The 16,612-nt window shown below is 43.0% G+C and overlaps 1 protein-coding gene across 6 annotated transcripts in view; it reads right to left on the bottom strand.

The window, feature by feature from the left end:
* The window catches only part of PTPRG (protein tyrosine phosphatase receptor type G), a 584,867-nt gene that overhangs the window by 160,704 nt on the left and 407,551 nt on the right, over window positions 1-16,612 (bottom strand). For all 6 annotated transcript variants that reach the window (XM_073350970.1, XM_073350965.1, XM_073350966.1 and 3 more), the window contains exon 6: window positions 9,032-9,098. In XM_073350970.1, coding sequence (XP_073207071.1) covers window positions 9,032-9,098 — 67 coding nt within the window. The remainder of the gene's footprint in view (window positions 1-9,031; window positions 9,099-16,612) is intronic.

The following is a 16,612-nucleotide window of genomic DNA, read 5'->3' as shown; positions in this document are numbered from 1 at the left end:
CATCCGATGAAGTGAGCTGTAGCTCACGAAAGCTTGTGCTCAAATAAATTTGTTAGTCTCTAAGGTGCCACAAGTCCTCCTTTTCTTTTTGCGAATACAGACTAACACGGCTGCTACTCTGAAACCTGAAAAATCTTGGTTTTTACATGCTCGGTACAGACTTCTCAGAGTTTCGCAGCTAAAATCTCTGAAGATTCCATCCTCTCTGACCAATCTTGACCTACATGTGACATGCATGTGTGACCCCCACAAAGCAAATCAGCATGCTCCAACCCAGGGACAGAAGGGAAAAACCAGATTTTCCCTGTAATTATTGTTCCCAGCTGCTGTGGGCTAGGGTGAGGCTGGGCACCTGAAATAAGCCTGGAGGAGAAAGTGCTTGATTTGAATGCAGTGGGGACAAAAGCTGGAGCAGGGGCGAGGGAAAGATTGGGAAAAGGACCCCGGTGAGACTGGGACTGGAGGCGGGGGGATGAAACCTGTGATTGAGTTTGAGGGAGGATGGAGACTGGGATCTGGTGAGGAAAATGGGGGAGGAGGGAGAAGACATTGAGATCAGGCTAGGAACTGGGGTGTGTGTGCGGGGGGAGATTGGGACTGCTGGACAAGGCAGGAAGCCAATATGGGAGGGAGGGGGCGCCGGGGAAATAGATCAGATGAGGAGCCACCATGTGTGGGGGGAGAGCTGCGATGGCTGGGCAAAGAGACTGGGGCAAGGAACCATGAAGGGGATGAGGATGGAGTTGGGAGACTGAGGTTGGATATGAAGTCTGTGAGGGAAACTGGGATTGGGAGCGAGGGGGAGAAACAGGGCTGGAGGGGAACGAGTGGGGCTGGGGCAGGAGAGAGAACAGACAAGGAATTGGGAAGGGGGAAATGGAACTGGCTGGGCAAGGGGACTGGGAGGGGGATGAGAAGCCTGAGGAGGGGACTGGCTCGGTGAGGAGAATGGGATGGGGACAAGGAGCCAAGGTTGGGGAAAAAACAGGATTTGGATGAGGACAGTTTGGAGGGGATGGAGCAAAAGAGGTTGAGCCTGGGGGAAATGGGGAGAAGTGGGAGATGTATAGTGAATGAGGCAGGGGGTTGCAGGAAGGAAAAGGATGGTCTCGTGGTTAACGCACCTGAACTCTGCCTTGGAGAATTGTTTTCTATCCCTGCCTCTGCCAGAGTTCCTGTGTGATGCTACTGAAGTCACTTCAGCCAAACTTTTCACTAAATGCTTGCTCCAGTGAGTCCTCCACTGATTTGCAGAAGTGCTGAGCACTCACAGCTACAACTGAACTCAAGGGGAGCTGTGCTCTGCATGTATAAAGTGCTGTATACTGCCAAGTCCTCTGAAAAAACAGGGCCCAGGCACCTCAAATTGGGCACCCTAAATTAGTGGGACAATTTTGATCCCTCTCTCTCTCAGCCTCAGCTCCCTAACTTTAAAATGTGGTGTTATGAATATAAATTAGTTAATGTTTGCCAAGCACTCAGACGGTACAGAGATGAGCACCATGGAAAAGCCTATGAGGAAATTAAGAATTCTGTCTTCAGCGTAAGGTTTCGATAGTGCGCTTTAAATAAGGCCTAGAGTCACACATGGAACAATGAGGATAAAACAAAATACTGAAACAGCTGCTCATTAAGTGAGCACCATCCACCCTGTGCACTGAATGAAAGGGGTTCTGGGGGGAAAAAAAGGATGCGCTCATGTGATTAAAGACTAAATCAAAATGCACACGCACACGGGGCCCCAATTAAGGTTGCACAGGCAACCTTAATTCTGGTTCTTCCTAACTTTTAAATGCTTGACTCTGCAACTTTAATAATTTTCTCTTAATGTCATTTTGTGTGTAATTATAATCAGCCTAGTGGCCCTGTATCTAGCCATTATCAGTGATTCTTCCTTGAGACTAGACCAGTGGGAATTTCTAACACTTATTTTACATATTCTTGTACAGTAACTCCTCACTTAACATTGTAGTTATGTTCCTGAAAAATATGATGTTAAGCGAAATGATGCTAAGCGAATCCAATTTCCCCATAAGAATTAATGTAAATGTGGGGGTTAGGTTCCAGGGAAATTTTTTTCACCAGACAAAAAACTTTATTTTATATTATATATATACACATACATACGTACACACACACAGAGTATAAGTTTTAAACAAACAGTTTAATACTGGTACACAGCGATGATGATTGTGAAGCTTGGCTGAGGTGGTGAAGTCAGAGGGTGGAAGAGGGTGGGATGTTTCCCAGGGAATGCCTTACTGCTCAATGATGAACTAGCACTCGGCTGAGGCCTCAAGGGTTAACACACTGTTGTTAATGTGGCCTCACACTCTACAAGGCAGCACGAATGGAGGGAGGGGAGACAGCATGGCAGACAGAGACACACAGCCTGTGTGTGCGGAAGAGAGAGAGAGATGTGCATTGCCCCTTTAAGTATGCTGACCCCATTCTAAGTACATTGCCTTTAGAAAGATCAGGAAGTGGAGACAGCAGCCGCGGCCAGCTCTCTCCGTCCTGAGCCCTGTTGCGTCTCCCCCCTGCTCGAAATGGAAAAGGAGTAAGCGGGGGGCAGGAGCAGGGGAGAAGGGGAACACCCTGACATTAGTCCCCCTCTTCCCTCCTCCCCTGCACAGCAAGCGGGAGGCTCTGGAGAGCAGTTCCCCGGCACAGGGCAGGAGCAGCACATGGCCGTGGCGGGAGGGACAGCTGAACTGCCGGCACTTGGTAGCCTGCTCCGCGGCTGCTGCACAGGGAACTTAGGGGAGCTGATGGGGGGCTGCCAGCCCACCCTGGTTCCAAGCCCCCACCAGCTCGCTCCAAGGGGGCTGCTCTTCCTGCAAGTAGTGGACAAAGCAGGCGGCTGCCAAACAATGTTATAAGGGAGTATTGCACAACTTTAATCGAGCATGGTCTCTAATTGATCAGCAACCTAACAACGAAAAAAAAACCGGGACGACTTTAAGTGAGGCATTACTGTAAATGATTCAGACCCCTGCAGTTATGCATGTAGGCGCTGGCCAGCGTAAAAGGTGTGAACTGATTCTCTCTACTCTCACCTTCCTTTCCCTGCCTCCTTCCTCCTCCTGTTTGTTACACAATGATCATGTCCTGGTCTCTCTTGCAATGAGAGCACAAGCACAGCCCAGAAAACAAAGGATGGTGCCAACGCATCCTTACAACCTGTTCTTCTTCGTTTTCATTTTCAGTTAACATATCCCACCCTTATGACCGTCTCCTCTCCAAAGTCCACTGGGTGTTTGCCTTCTTCAAAGTTGCACTTTAAAAACCAGTCCCAAGATAACCCTCCTTTTGCTTTCTACAACCCGCAGTTCTTTAATGCAGAGAACAAACAGCTTGTCAGGTGGTGTTATGGCTCAAGTTAAAACAAAAGAAAAAAACCTGTCACGCTGCTAATGGTGTTTTCTTGTTATTATGCCTGGTGGCAGGATAGATCCACAGGATAACTAACACTGTCTGGATTGCTTCCTTTTTAGTGCTGATTTATTTTTAACAGGTTATTCAACACCTTTTTGCCTTTGACAACTTTAGTGATGTGCAGCTTATTCATTCCCTATGCCTTTTTGAAGCAATCCAGTTCCTCCTTCTACTTCAGCACTGTCTTCTCTCCCCTCAGGCGCTTCTAAATCTTGGTGACCATCACTTACCTCACTTCTCTCCTCTTCCCCTTGCTGGAGGGGACATAAAAGCAGTCTCTACTCCATGTCCACTCTGGCTTACATTATGATACTTATTAATATGAAGTCAGAGGGGAAAAAAGCCAGAAATTTCCCAACTACCTGGTTAAATAAGCAGAGGTACAAACAAACAAACAAACAACTCCTACCAACCACCAGATGAGCAAACAAGCAACACTGAATCTGCAAGTGATTCACTTTGTCTGTTCACAAGCCTTTGATCTTGCTGTACACTTTGATTTTCAGTACTTGGTTTGACAAGGAAGGGAACAAGATCCCCTTTTTTGTGACATTCATAGAAGGGTTTTCCAAACCAGTAAATTATCTGTACTTCTAACTTATAACTTTCTGCTGATCTGTGGAAATCTTTGGCAATCAGAACAGAGCACAGGAAAGAGCAGCAGAATGTGGCCTACCGTCACTGGCACAAGATTTGGTGGGGTCTGGAGTGGCGCCGTCTGCTCTTCATTTTTTGAGAGCAGTAAGGGGGATGAGGCAATCTCTTTTATTGGACCAGATTCTGTTGGTGAAAGATACAAGCTTTCCCGCTACACAGAGCTTTCCAACAGAAGTTGGTCCAAGACAAGATATTACCTCACCCACCTTGTCTCTCTAACATCCTGGGACCAACACGGAAACAACAACACTGCAAACGTAATATTTCTGTCTGTTTACTTCGGTGGTACATATAGTAAGACTGAAGGAAGAAGACACACATGGTGCACGTGTGTGTGCGAGTAGGGTGACCAGATAACAAGGGTGAAAAATCGGGATGGGGGCGGGAGGTAATAGGCACCTATATAAGACAAAGGCCCAAATATCGGGACTAACCCTATAAAATCGTGATATCTGGTCACCCGATGTGCGAGGGACAATGCTGAACATCAAAGAAGCTACTCCCTTCAAGAGATATAATATCTTGAGAGGATTGACACCAGCGGAGGAGGAAGAGCCTTGTGTAACGTGAAAGGTCGTCTCTTTCACCCGTGGAAGCTGGCCCAGTAAAAGATATTACTTCACCGCCTTGTCTCACGAAATGAGAAAATCAGAAACACATGAGGTGGCAAATCAATACTTCTGTGGAATAGCTCCATGTTACGTTAGGTGTCCCTCAGGTCTCTAGCTGGAGTATCAGGGAGGCAGGAGAAAGCTTGATCATTGATTGTAATGGTAATCTTCTGCAAAATACAGGCCTCAGTATCAGTGCCCCTTGGACTTCCAAGAGTGGGCACGCACTTTCTGTCTGAGAACAGAGGGCCTCAGTACTCATGCTGGAGGGAGCAGCTACTGTCTAGCCTCTGCGCTTCTGCGTCACGTACAACAGTATCAGGAGTCGGGGCAAAGAGAGACGCTTATTGGGAACAATAAAATAGAGGTGGAAGAGTGGATGGTTCTGTAGACTGGGAATGATGTCACTGATCATTCACACGCTGCCCAGGTCACAGCGATGACCACCATGTCTTGACGTATGATTTAACTTCAAAAAATTCCTCGTGGAGATCACAAAAACGACCGGCACAACTGGCACTGACCTTGGCTGTCCGTCTCCGCAGAGACGCTAAACACTGAATGGACACAGAAAAAGGGGGCCAAGAGCCAAGCCTGAAAACAAGTTGGCAGATCAGCATCAGGAAGCTTGCACTGCTGCTGCCTCCCGCTACGTCCCATCTGTGGAGAGAGGGCTCCACTCTCGAAGCCTGTTGGTCTAGCAGGAGCACCACCAGACACAGGCCCATGCACATGGTGTATTTGTACCAGATGAGAAAAAAAAAAAAAGGGTGGGCAAGAACAACATGTGCCTCTCTGGAGGGCAAGAGCGGCAACCCTTGGCAAGGCAGAAAACTGGAAGCAGAGCCAACGTCAGCAACAGGCATCTGACAGCTCTGAGAAAAGCGGCCTCTTCGTTCTCGTGCCTATGCACTGCTTTGCAAGGGGGCACCCTGGAATTTGGACTCCTCCACAGCCTGTGACATGAGGCAGGAAGACATGAAGCAAACCTGAAAGCTCTGGCGTTTGTCTACCACACTGTTAGGGTGTTTGGCACATCACTAGTTTTCCTTCCAGCTTAGGGACTTCATATGGTTCTTCTTGTAAAATTAAGCTTATTATGACATTAAGATTCTAGGAAATTATGCCTGGAGATGAAGGAAATAAAGCAGATTCTGAGCACTGACTAAGCCTGTATTGATTTTTATGTGTACGTATCTCTATCATCATGACTAAGCCGGTGACACTGTGAAGGGCACAATTATTTATGTTCCATCAATTTAGTGAGTAATTCAAATCCCTGACAAAAATCTCAAGCTCAAATTGCTTCCACAGGAAGTATTTCTGACATTTTAAATGTTCACTCACCCCTGGAGGGGCACTTAAAACTAAGAACTTTCCAGGAAAGAATGGAAAAACCATATGTATTGGTTTTGTATAACACATGTAGAACAGCACAATTATTTCGTACGAAATGGTTTTTCTTTACTGCTCCTTGCACAATGGGGTCCTCACCCAGGATTGGAGCTCCTGACCAAGGTGCTACTATAATGCAAACAAATACATAAAAAGCATCATTATTGTTAGGTGAGTTTTTCTATCAAAACAGCATGATAATTAGCTAGTTTACATCACTATTTGCCAAATATTCTTGTTTTAATGGAGGGGAAGGTGGAAGAAAACAAAAAGTCAAAGATGCAGTAGAGGCTCAGACCCTCCACAAAGTCCCCCATTGATACCTCAGGATCCCTAGAATTTGGGGGTGGATCCCATGGGGGTGGAAGAATCTCCACTGGGGGATCCTGGTAGAGTTCTCCTCCTCCTTAGTCTCCTTCTGAGAGTTTTTCTGCAGAATGAGCCAGCCCAGAGTATGTGGGGGACAGGCAGAGGAATATGGAAGATACCACCACCACCAGTAACTTTTGGAAACATTTCTAAAAATAGACTTTTTATTTATTGATTTATTTATAATACATGGCACACGTAGAGTAAGCAAGAACATGGTATAAAGACTACCTTGGGATGAATATAACTAACTCATGAGCAACATGGCCATCCCAAAGTTAAGGATCATACACTCTCTATTATTATCTTATACATATGTACATGCACACACATGCCCTCAGGTGTTACTGTGATAGCGGTAGCTAGACAGCTGGAGTCCACAAATGGCAAAGACATTCAAGTTCCTCGTTTTGCCCATTTCCATCTTCTTTTTTTGGTATTGGTTGTATTCATTGGTGTGCTCTTCTCTCCTCTCCCTGCCCCACGAGCAAACTGTCCAAACTCCACAAGAGTTTCCATTTAACCAACATACAACTCAGCTGGAGTCAGAGTTAAACAGGGCATAACTGATGACAAACAGTGCCCCCTTTAAGATACAACCCCTGGGGATTCTGTATTTACTTCAGTTATAAAAATGTGTCCACATAAGGCTGTAGGTAAATTATACCGAGTAAAGCAATGACAGCACTTACAGTAGAACTGAAGCCGTTATGTGTACCACTATTCTACACAGAACCAAAATAGTGAAAGAAAAGAAAGAAAGAAAAAGAAAGAGCTATAAGTATTTAATCTATTTTTTAAAAACAATTTAGTAACCTGCCCCCCCTCCTTGCAAGAAAGCCTTTCTCCCACTAAAAAGTAAGGCTTTAAGTAGCCAAAACAGGAAGGAAAACAAGATTTTCCTCTATTTTTTTTCTTTGTGTTTTTTAAAGGAAGCAAGTTATTAAAATATATCAACCTATTTCCTCCCCTTGAAATGTTAGTAGTCTTCTGTGCATTGTGAGTGAAACAAAAACAAACATCTTTTATGCACCCAGCTTCTGCTGTGACTAGGCAACTCCAAGAATATCATTTTGTGGCCACGGAATCACAAGCTAGGGACCAGGTCACGTTATACCAGACTAATTTTGGGGGGAACGGGTTACTCTTACTAGACACCAGCATGATTATACGCTAGCAGTTTTTGCAGCAGCGGTTTGGGGGGAGGAGGGGTAGTGGGAAAGGAACAGGATGGATTAAACACCATCCACCTTTGCCGGGGGAAAGAGAGAGCAGGTGGGATACAAACCTAAAAAAGATTTTGGTTCAAGTAAATGGCAGCATGACTTCACAGTCAAATTATCTAAGGCTGGAGAATGCTAACTGCCCAACTCATCCCTGGTGTTTTTTTTTGTTTTTTTGGCAGCCTGTTTTGTAACTCAGTGGGAACTGGATAACAACATCTATTTCAGCTCAGTGTGGAGTTTTTATTTCACAGTAGAACACGGCAATTTATATATGGCAAAAACCAATGGAAAATTCTCTCAGTGAAGGATTTTGTGGTATGTTATCATTTAACCCCTATTTTTCACTTGCACTAGATTTATTGGTGTGCACAGCTGCAATGTTAAATAACTTTGAAAGCAGAGCAATTAATCCAAAATCCTATTTGTTTTAATCTAACACTGTCAACTAGTTTTAGGTTTCTAGTCAAGAGAAAAAAAATGTTTGTTAAGCTCTATGGCACCAGCTAATGTCTAAAGACAAACCTCTGAAAAGGTGCAAAAATGTTTTATTGCAGTAGTATAGACAGAGCAGAGATTTATTATAGCACCTAACGGCATTTCTGCAGATGCCTTTTGAATCATAATGAGATTATTAAAACTTTAGAAATCATTATATTAAAACTTGACAAGGGGATGCTGGAAGTGGAGAATCTTGATGTCATTGCCAATGACGCATTCCTAATGATAAGGTTTCAGGATAACTCCTCAGTAAAACTAGTTATAAAAATATAAAAAATATATTAATATTTATTTCAGTACCTTCTATAAGTTCAAGGATAATAGGTTTATATGCATCAGAACAGCTGAATGATTATATTTATGCAAGCATTAGAAAGATGTTCATCGGCTGCAAAGTTTAATTAATTTTCACAGATAGTTAATTTTCTGTTTCATTATCAGCTCCCTAAATTTGAAAGACAAATAATTTGTAAACAAATAGAAACTTCAGAGGAGTATTTTTAGACCAAATGTAAGATAAATAGCAGGCATGAAACATCTGCACTGCATTTGAAGTACTAATATGAATGATATATTGTACTAAGTTTTGATTTATAACTTGCACATTCTAAAGCACTGATTGAAAAGAAACAAATTGTTTACTGTTAACCCACACCCGTTTTCAGGTAACAAATGAGTCTGATATGTACCAATCAAATAATGGCTTTAATGCCCTTAAACTTCAGTGAATGAAGAATGTAACCTCAATATGTCCTTTGAAGGGTGACCCGATCCCTTAAGGACAATATTCTAGCCCCTCTACCCTTCCAGCAAAAAAAAGTTTAAGTAGCTACTTACCATGATGTACGACACCCTTCAACCCATGGATAATAGGATCCAGTGCTGGATTGTCCCTCTGACTGACCTACATATAAAGGATACATGATTGGTTAAATCTATTCTGGCATCAGACAGAACAGTCTCAGTTTAATCTTTTAAAGAGGGGAAAAAAAGATGTTATCTAGCAAGCTGCTTAGTCCTCACATTTACAATGGCTCCTCAACAAATGCTGAAGATATATGGTGTAATAAAATACTGCGACGAAGGCTAAATCAAAAGAGAGAAAGTCTTCAGAATACATTAAAACATTAGAAATATTAAAGCTCCTGCAAAGCCTAAAAATGAACAGCTGATTTCTCTCCACTAATTTCTCACCTAAGTAGTAGTTTAAAGTTACCGTAGAACAGTCCGCTACGCACTGAAAATCACCAGATCCTCAGTGGCTGTAAGTCAACATGGCTCCATGGATGTCAACAGAGCTGCACCAATTTACACCAGAAAAGGATCTAGCCCTTCGTGGTTTTTTTATTTATATTTTTTAAAATGACTTACTTAAAGGCCCTTTGGAAGAAGGAGGGATAAAGATCACATCAGGCAGAGTCCAGACAATAGCCTCTGAAATTTGATAATGCAATGCTATTCTCCGGGGGCAAAAATGTCCATAGTATTCTTCTGCGCAGAGATAAACCACCTCCTCGGCAGAGATGATCTAGCCACAATCCAGAGAGGGGAGTAAAACCAGCAGACACAGGGACATTAAACCTTCCTTCCTCACCTTCAGTTCAAACCTTCCAAATTAAGGCTCCAGGATGGCAAATGATAAAATACAGGTAGGATCTGATCAGAAACAGTCAAATGAAAAAGAGTCCCATTCAATTACATCATGTAATAGCGGACAGCTAAAAAGTGACAAGTTTTTAAAAGTGCTTGTATGCCAGTGCTAGAAGTCTAAATAAGAAGATGGGTGAACTAGAGTGTCACCTATTATATCAATATCCTCATTTAATATGAATCACAGAAACTTCGTGGAATGAGGATAATCGATGGGACACAGGAATACCAGGGTACAAAATATATTGGAAGGACTGAACAGGTCGTGCTGGTGGGGGAGTGGCACTCTATGTGAAAGAAAGTATAGACTCAAAGAAGTAAAAATCTTAAGTGAACCAAACTGTACCATAGAATCTCTATGGATAGAAATTCCATGCTCTAATAATAAGAATATAGCAGTAGGGATCTATTACCGACCCCCTGACCAGGATGCTGATAGCGACTGTGAAATGCTCAGAGAGATTAGAGAGGCTATTAAAATAAAAAACTCAGTAATAATGGGGGATTTCAACTATCCCCATATTGACTGGGTACATGTCACCTCAAGCTGGGATGCAGAGATAACATTTCTTGACACCTTAAATGACTGCTTGTTGGAGCAGCTGGTCCTGGGACCCACCAGAGGAGAGGCAATTCTTGATTTGGTCCTAAGTGGAGCACAGGATCTTGTCCAAGAGGTGACTATAGCTGGATCGCTTGGCAATAGTGACCATAATATAATTAAATTTAACATCTCTGTGGTGGGGAAAACATCACAGCAGCCCAAAACTGTAGCATTTAATTTCAGAAAGGGGAACTACACAAAAATGAGGAGGTTAGTGACACAGACATTAAAAGGTACAATGCCAAAAGCTGCATGGAGACTTTTTAAAGACACCATAATAGAGGCTCAACTTAAATGTACACCCCAAATTAAAAAACATAATAAAGAACCAAAAAAGTGCCACCGTGGCTAAACAACAAGTAAAAGAAACAGTGAGAGGCAAAAAGGCATCCTTTAAAAAGTGGAAGTTAAATCCTAGTGAGGAAAACAGAAAGGAGCATAAACTCTGGCAAATGAAGTGCAAAAATATAATGAGGAAGGCCAAAAAAGAATCTGAAGAACAGCTGGCCAAAGACTCAAAAAGTAATGGCAACATTTTTTAAAGCACATCAGAAGCAGGAAGCTGCTAAACCACCTGTGGGGCCAATTGAGTGGGGCCAGTGGACAATTGAGATGCGAAAGGAGCACTCAAGAACGATAAGGCCATTGCAGAGAAACTAAATTAATTCTTTGCATCGGTCTTCACAGAGGAGGATGTGAAGGAGATTCCTAAACCTGAGCCATTCTTGTTAGGTGACAAATCTGAGGAACTGTCCCAGATTGAGGTGTCATTAGAGGATGTTTTGAAACAATTGATAAATTAAGCAGTAATAAGTCACCAGGACAAGATGGAATTCATCCAAGAGTCCTGAAGGAACTCAAATGTGAAACTGCAGAACTACTAACTGTAGTCTGTAACCTATCATTTAAATCAGCTTCTGGACCAAATGACTGGAAGATAGCGAATGTGATGCCAATTTTTAAAAAGGGCTCCAGAGGTGATCGTGGAAATTACAGGCCAATAAGCCTGACTTCTGTACCGGGCAAACTGGTTGAAACTATAATAAAGAACAACATTGTCAGACATACAGATGAACATAATTTGCTGGGGAAGAGTTAACATGGTTTTTGTAAAGGGGAATCACTCCTCACCAATCTACTAGAATTCTTTGAAGGGGTCAACAAGCATGTGGACAAGGGAGAATCCAGTGGATATAGTGTATTTAGATTTTCAGAAAGCCTTTGGCAAGGTCCCTCACCAAAGACTCTTAAGCAAAGTAAGCTGTCATGGGATAAGAGGGGAGGTCCTCTCATGGATTGGTAACTTGTCAAAAGATAGGAAACAAAAGGTAGGTATAAATGGTCAATTTTCAGAATGGAGAGAGGTAAATAGCAGTGTGCCCCATAGGTCTGTACTGGGACCAGACCTATTCAACATATTCATAAATGATCTGGAAAAAGGGGTAAACAGTGAGGTGGAAAAATTTGCAGATGATACAAAACTATTTAAGATAGTTAAGCCCCAGGCAGACTGCAAAGAGCTACAAAAAGATCTCTCAAAACTGGGTGACTGGGCAACAAAATGGCAGATAAAATTTAATGTTGATAAATGCAAAATAATGCACATTGGAAAACAATTCCAACTATACATATAAAATGATGGGGTCTAAATTAGCTGTTATCACTCAAGAAAGAGTCATTGTGGATAGTTCTCTGAAAACATCCACTCATTGTGCAGCGGCAGTCAAAAAAGTGAACAGAATGTTGGGAATCATTAAGAAAGGGATAGATAATAACACAGAAAATATCATATTGCCTCTAGATAAATGCATGGTACGCCCACATCTTGAATACTGCATGCAGATGTGGTCGGCCCACCTCAAAAAGGGTTCAGAAAAGGGCAACAAAAATTATTAGGGGTATGGAACGGCTTCCGTATGAGGAGAGATTAATAAGACTAGGACTTTTGAGCTTGGAAAAGAGATGACTGAGGAGGGATATGACTGAGGTCTATAAAATCACGACTGGTATAGAGAAAGTAAATAAGGAAGTACTATTTACTCCTTCTCATAACACAAGAACTAGGGGGTCACCAAATGAAATTAATAAGCAGCAGGTTTAAAATAAACAAAAGGAAGTATTTTTTCATACAGCGCACAGTCAACCTGTGGAACTCTTTGCCAGAGGATATTGTGAAGGCCCTAGCCAGGCCCCACTCCCTTCCACCTCAGATCTTCCATGTCCCATGAGTCTTCACTTCACCAACCAGTGAGACCCCCGAAGCCACTGAATGCTAGAGGAGTTGGGAGGTCTTTATCTGCTTTAACAGCGGGGAAGACTCTCCCACACTCCCTATATCTTTCCTCTGGCCCGCACTTGGCCTCTCAGTACAACAGAGCGAGGCAGGTAGGGGGAGGAGGCAGCCAGCCCTGGTTGTCTGGTGCTTGTTCAGCCAACCTGTCTCCTGGCCTTCAGCCACAGCACACTCATAGGAAGCAGCCATAGGAGTTCAAAATGGATGTATGGGTGGGAACGACAGAAAGGCAACCTCAGCCTATGCTAGCAGCAGCTCAAGTGGAGGAGGCAACGGCCAACCCGTGCCGTCAGCCTTTGATGTTCAAATACTGAATAGTTTAACTGTCCCAGGCTTAAGCAACCTGTTTCCACACAACCTGCTCTGGGCCTGCAGTTTCCCAAGGACTAGATACAAGCCTGCATTGAAGAAACCGTGAACCTTGTCAGACAGTTCAGGGACTCCATGCAAATCAACCCTCTTTGGTAAAGCTGGGCTAATTCACAGGAATTCACACCTAATTCACAGGAAAAGGCACTACCTCCTTGTCCAACGTTTGTGGGGCTGAAAGACCTAATTCTAACTCCCACCAAAGTAATGCCAAGTCCTGCCACCTGAACAATAACACCAAAGCTGTGACCTAGTGAAAGAAGCAAACCACAGTTAATTTAACCACGTGCATATTCTAAGAAATTCATGCCCATACAACCCAACCTTCTCAATTGCTTCACACTCACACAACTCAACCAACTGTGATTACCTGACGTGCAATGTGGTAATTCAGGGCAACCACATCTGTATTCCCCCTCTATGGTCCAGCCAGGGCACCCACTCTCAACTTCTAGCTCCCCAGCAGTTGCGTGTCTGGGTGGAGACTCGTGTGCCTCTCCCTTCTGATCACAGCATTTTCAGGCACAGTTCCCTGCCTTCACTATGTCATTCCCAGCAAAGACAGACTGCCCAAGGACACCTGCTTGCTTCCTCTTCAGAGAGGTTTAACAGATATAATTGTTTCATTTATAAGTACCACAAAGTTCTTTCGATGCAAGCCTATTTTTCCTGAAGGTAAAAAGCACTACAGAGAAAACATATTTAAAACAATGAAATAACCTACATGCATGCTAATAGGTTTACCAGAGTTAACCCCAGCCCAAACATGGATTCTGGCAGGAATAGTCCTTCAAACTCCCACCCAAGTGGGAATCCTTGTGGTCACTAGTTTATCACAGCCTCAGCACAGAACTAGCAAACTCAAAACAGGTTTATAAACACTCTTTCTACAGTTCTGGGGTCTTTGAGCTGGAGCTTCCAGGAGCAGGATATTAGTAGAAAATGGGTTTTCTTCCCCAGGGCCTAGCTTCCAAAAGGGTGGATTTAAAGTGGATTATTTGCATACTATTTCCAGCTATTTCCTAGGAAATCCACTTCGCACGTATTGTTCCAAAAAGCTCTCTGAAGTTCCTAATACCTTCCAGAGGGTGTATTAGTCAGTTTCCTAGAGAAGTTACATATAATTCCACAATAACCAATCCACAATTGTATTTTTAACACAATGAACCCCAAAGGCATTACACCTAATTCAATAAGGTTTAACTTAATTCAATAAAGTTCATTCAGGATATTGCAGGAAATTGTCAGTCAGTCACACGCCAGACACAACCTTGCGCACTAAAGCCAGCTGAAGGTGACTCCACTCATGTCTGGGAAGGAAGGTGACAGCTGCAGCAGCAGGACTAGCAGAAAGAGACCTGCTTCAGCTCATCACCACCTCGTGTGGGCTACATTAACCACACGCTTGCCAATTCCAGCCCCATAGAGACGCTTGGAGATTGCCCAATAGCAGCTCCTTATCAGGAGAAGCCGGACAGTTGTCAGCAGCCAGCCCTGGCCAGCATTAGAACATGGCGGGCCCCCATAGCCCCAGCCCTCAATCTGGTACAAACTGAGATACATGCACCCCTTTTGTTTTTTGAACAGTCCGACTTATAAACCAGCCTTTTGTCACAGTCCCAGATGCACCACAGCAGACACTCCAGGACAGCGAAGGGCCAGACGCCCAAAGAAAGCCTGAATGACTCTCACCCCTCTGAGTCACAGCTGACAGTTACACATTTCCCATCTACCGAAATCCCCACTTGCTCTTCATTTTATCTGCCATTTAATTGTCAGCTTTAACCACTCCTGCCACTTCACTGCTTTCCTGTTGTTGCCCATCTTGCTGCTATTTAGCTAACCAAGCCGTTGTTTAATTCATTTCTACAATTAATGGACGTTATTTAATCTAGTGATCGAAGAATATTCACTACTGCATTTACATTATGGGATTAGCTCATGGCTGCCATACTTTTAGCCCACTCCACCTTTAAAGGGGTAGAGTTAAAAAAACACACTATTTGTAAGTTGTGGAATTGTTGGATCAGGCATGCCCCCTGGTTACCTCTGTCAAATTGTGTGGCTTTAATAGTCATGTTGCTGTCTTTTTTAAAAAAGTGTTTTTCTTATGGCTGCTGTGTGAGACCTAATTAAGAAAAGGAGAAAGTAACTCAAGAGGACACATTGAGAATGCACAAAATGATACCGGAGGCATAAAGTAACATCAGACAGATAAAGTATATAGAAACAAATAAACAAAAAACAAAACAAAAATAAAAAGAGGGAAGCATTTCTTCTCCATGCTAATAATCTCAGGTGCTTCTTATAATAGTGGTAAGTAAAACATTCTCAGACACAAGTGTGGTTTTTAAAGTTTTACCTGTTTCCTCCCAGAGTGAGAAAGGAAGGATGACGCAGTGGTTAGAGCACTACCCAGCACCTGGGAGACACAGGTTCGTTCCTCCTTTGACACAGTCTTCCTTCAAGGCCTTGGGCAAATCACTTAGCCTCTCTGTGCCTCAATTCCCCATCTGTAAAATGGGGGTGATAGCAAGGCCCTACCATCCAGGAGTGGTGTGAGGAGAATTTAAAGATTGTGTGATAATATGGTAAGGGGAAGGCATGTTAGAGAGATAAGTCTCTTAAACAGTCTCCCCAGTTTGTGGGAGTCTTTTACACAATAAAAGGATGAAAAACATTTTTTAAAAATACTAAAATATCAATGTAAAAATCACAAACATTGGCAGTAGAACTCAAGGCAAGTCTAGTATGAGTGCTGCAAGTTGCAAGTATACAACAGTCACAAGTCAGGCCTGCAGGTTTTGCACTGCTTCTGAAAATCATCAAGTAAACAGTTTAAAAATACAGGACTGGCAGAGGTATGCTATAGGGTCCTTCCTATCTATTTAGATTTCTCCAAACCCATCATTGCTGCCACTAAAATCACATTTTTTAAAAAAAATGTGAAACTAGTGATTTAGATTGTGACTCAAAGAAAACAGAGGTGCCTGGCCCTGGACTTGGGCCTTGCTTTACTAACTGGTAGTTTAACTGTAAACCGTGCAGACTTTTATTTTGTTTGCTTTGTTTTTATTTCTGGTGACAGCTGCAATTGGTTTGAAAAGAGGAAACAGATGGAAAGAATCCTGAAGGTAAAAAACTTCCAGATGGGATTTTCTATCAAAGTAGATCAATTTTAGACCTTCCAACCTTGACAGTGTCCCTTTCATCGGCTGAGGTGCAGCAGACCTAGTATAGATCCAGCTAAGTAAGCATTTTGAAAGTGTCTTCTGAAAATGTGTGATGCTCTGCAATAAAATTAAATGGGGACTCAGGCTCTGTTCAGGGAAAAAGGCATTGGTGCATTGGTAATCACATTTTCCGTTCATCTGTATAATGCAGGGTGTCATGTCTCTTTAAAAACTTATGTGCAAGTGGAGATCAGGTTTCAGTTCAGTGCTCTCTGGGAGAGGTTTTCATTTTTCCATGCGGAAGTTTTGCTTTCCTCTCGCTAACGCTG

Source organism: Lepidochelys kempii, chromosome 7 (genome assembly GCF_965140265.1).
Source record: "Lepidochelys kempii isolate rLepKem1 chromosome 7, rLepKem1.hap2, whole genome shotgun sequence".
NCBI classification, from domain to species: Eukaryota; Metazoa; Chordata; order Testudines; family Cheloniidae; genus Lepidochelys; species Lepidochelys kempii.
This window is presented reverse-complemented; position numbering and strand designations above follow the sequence as displayed.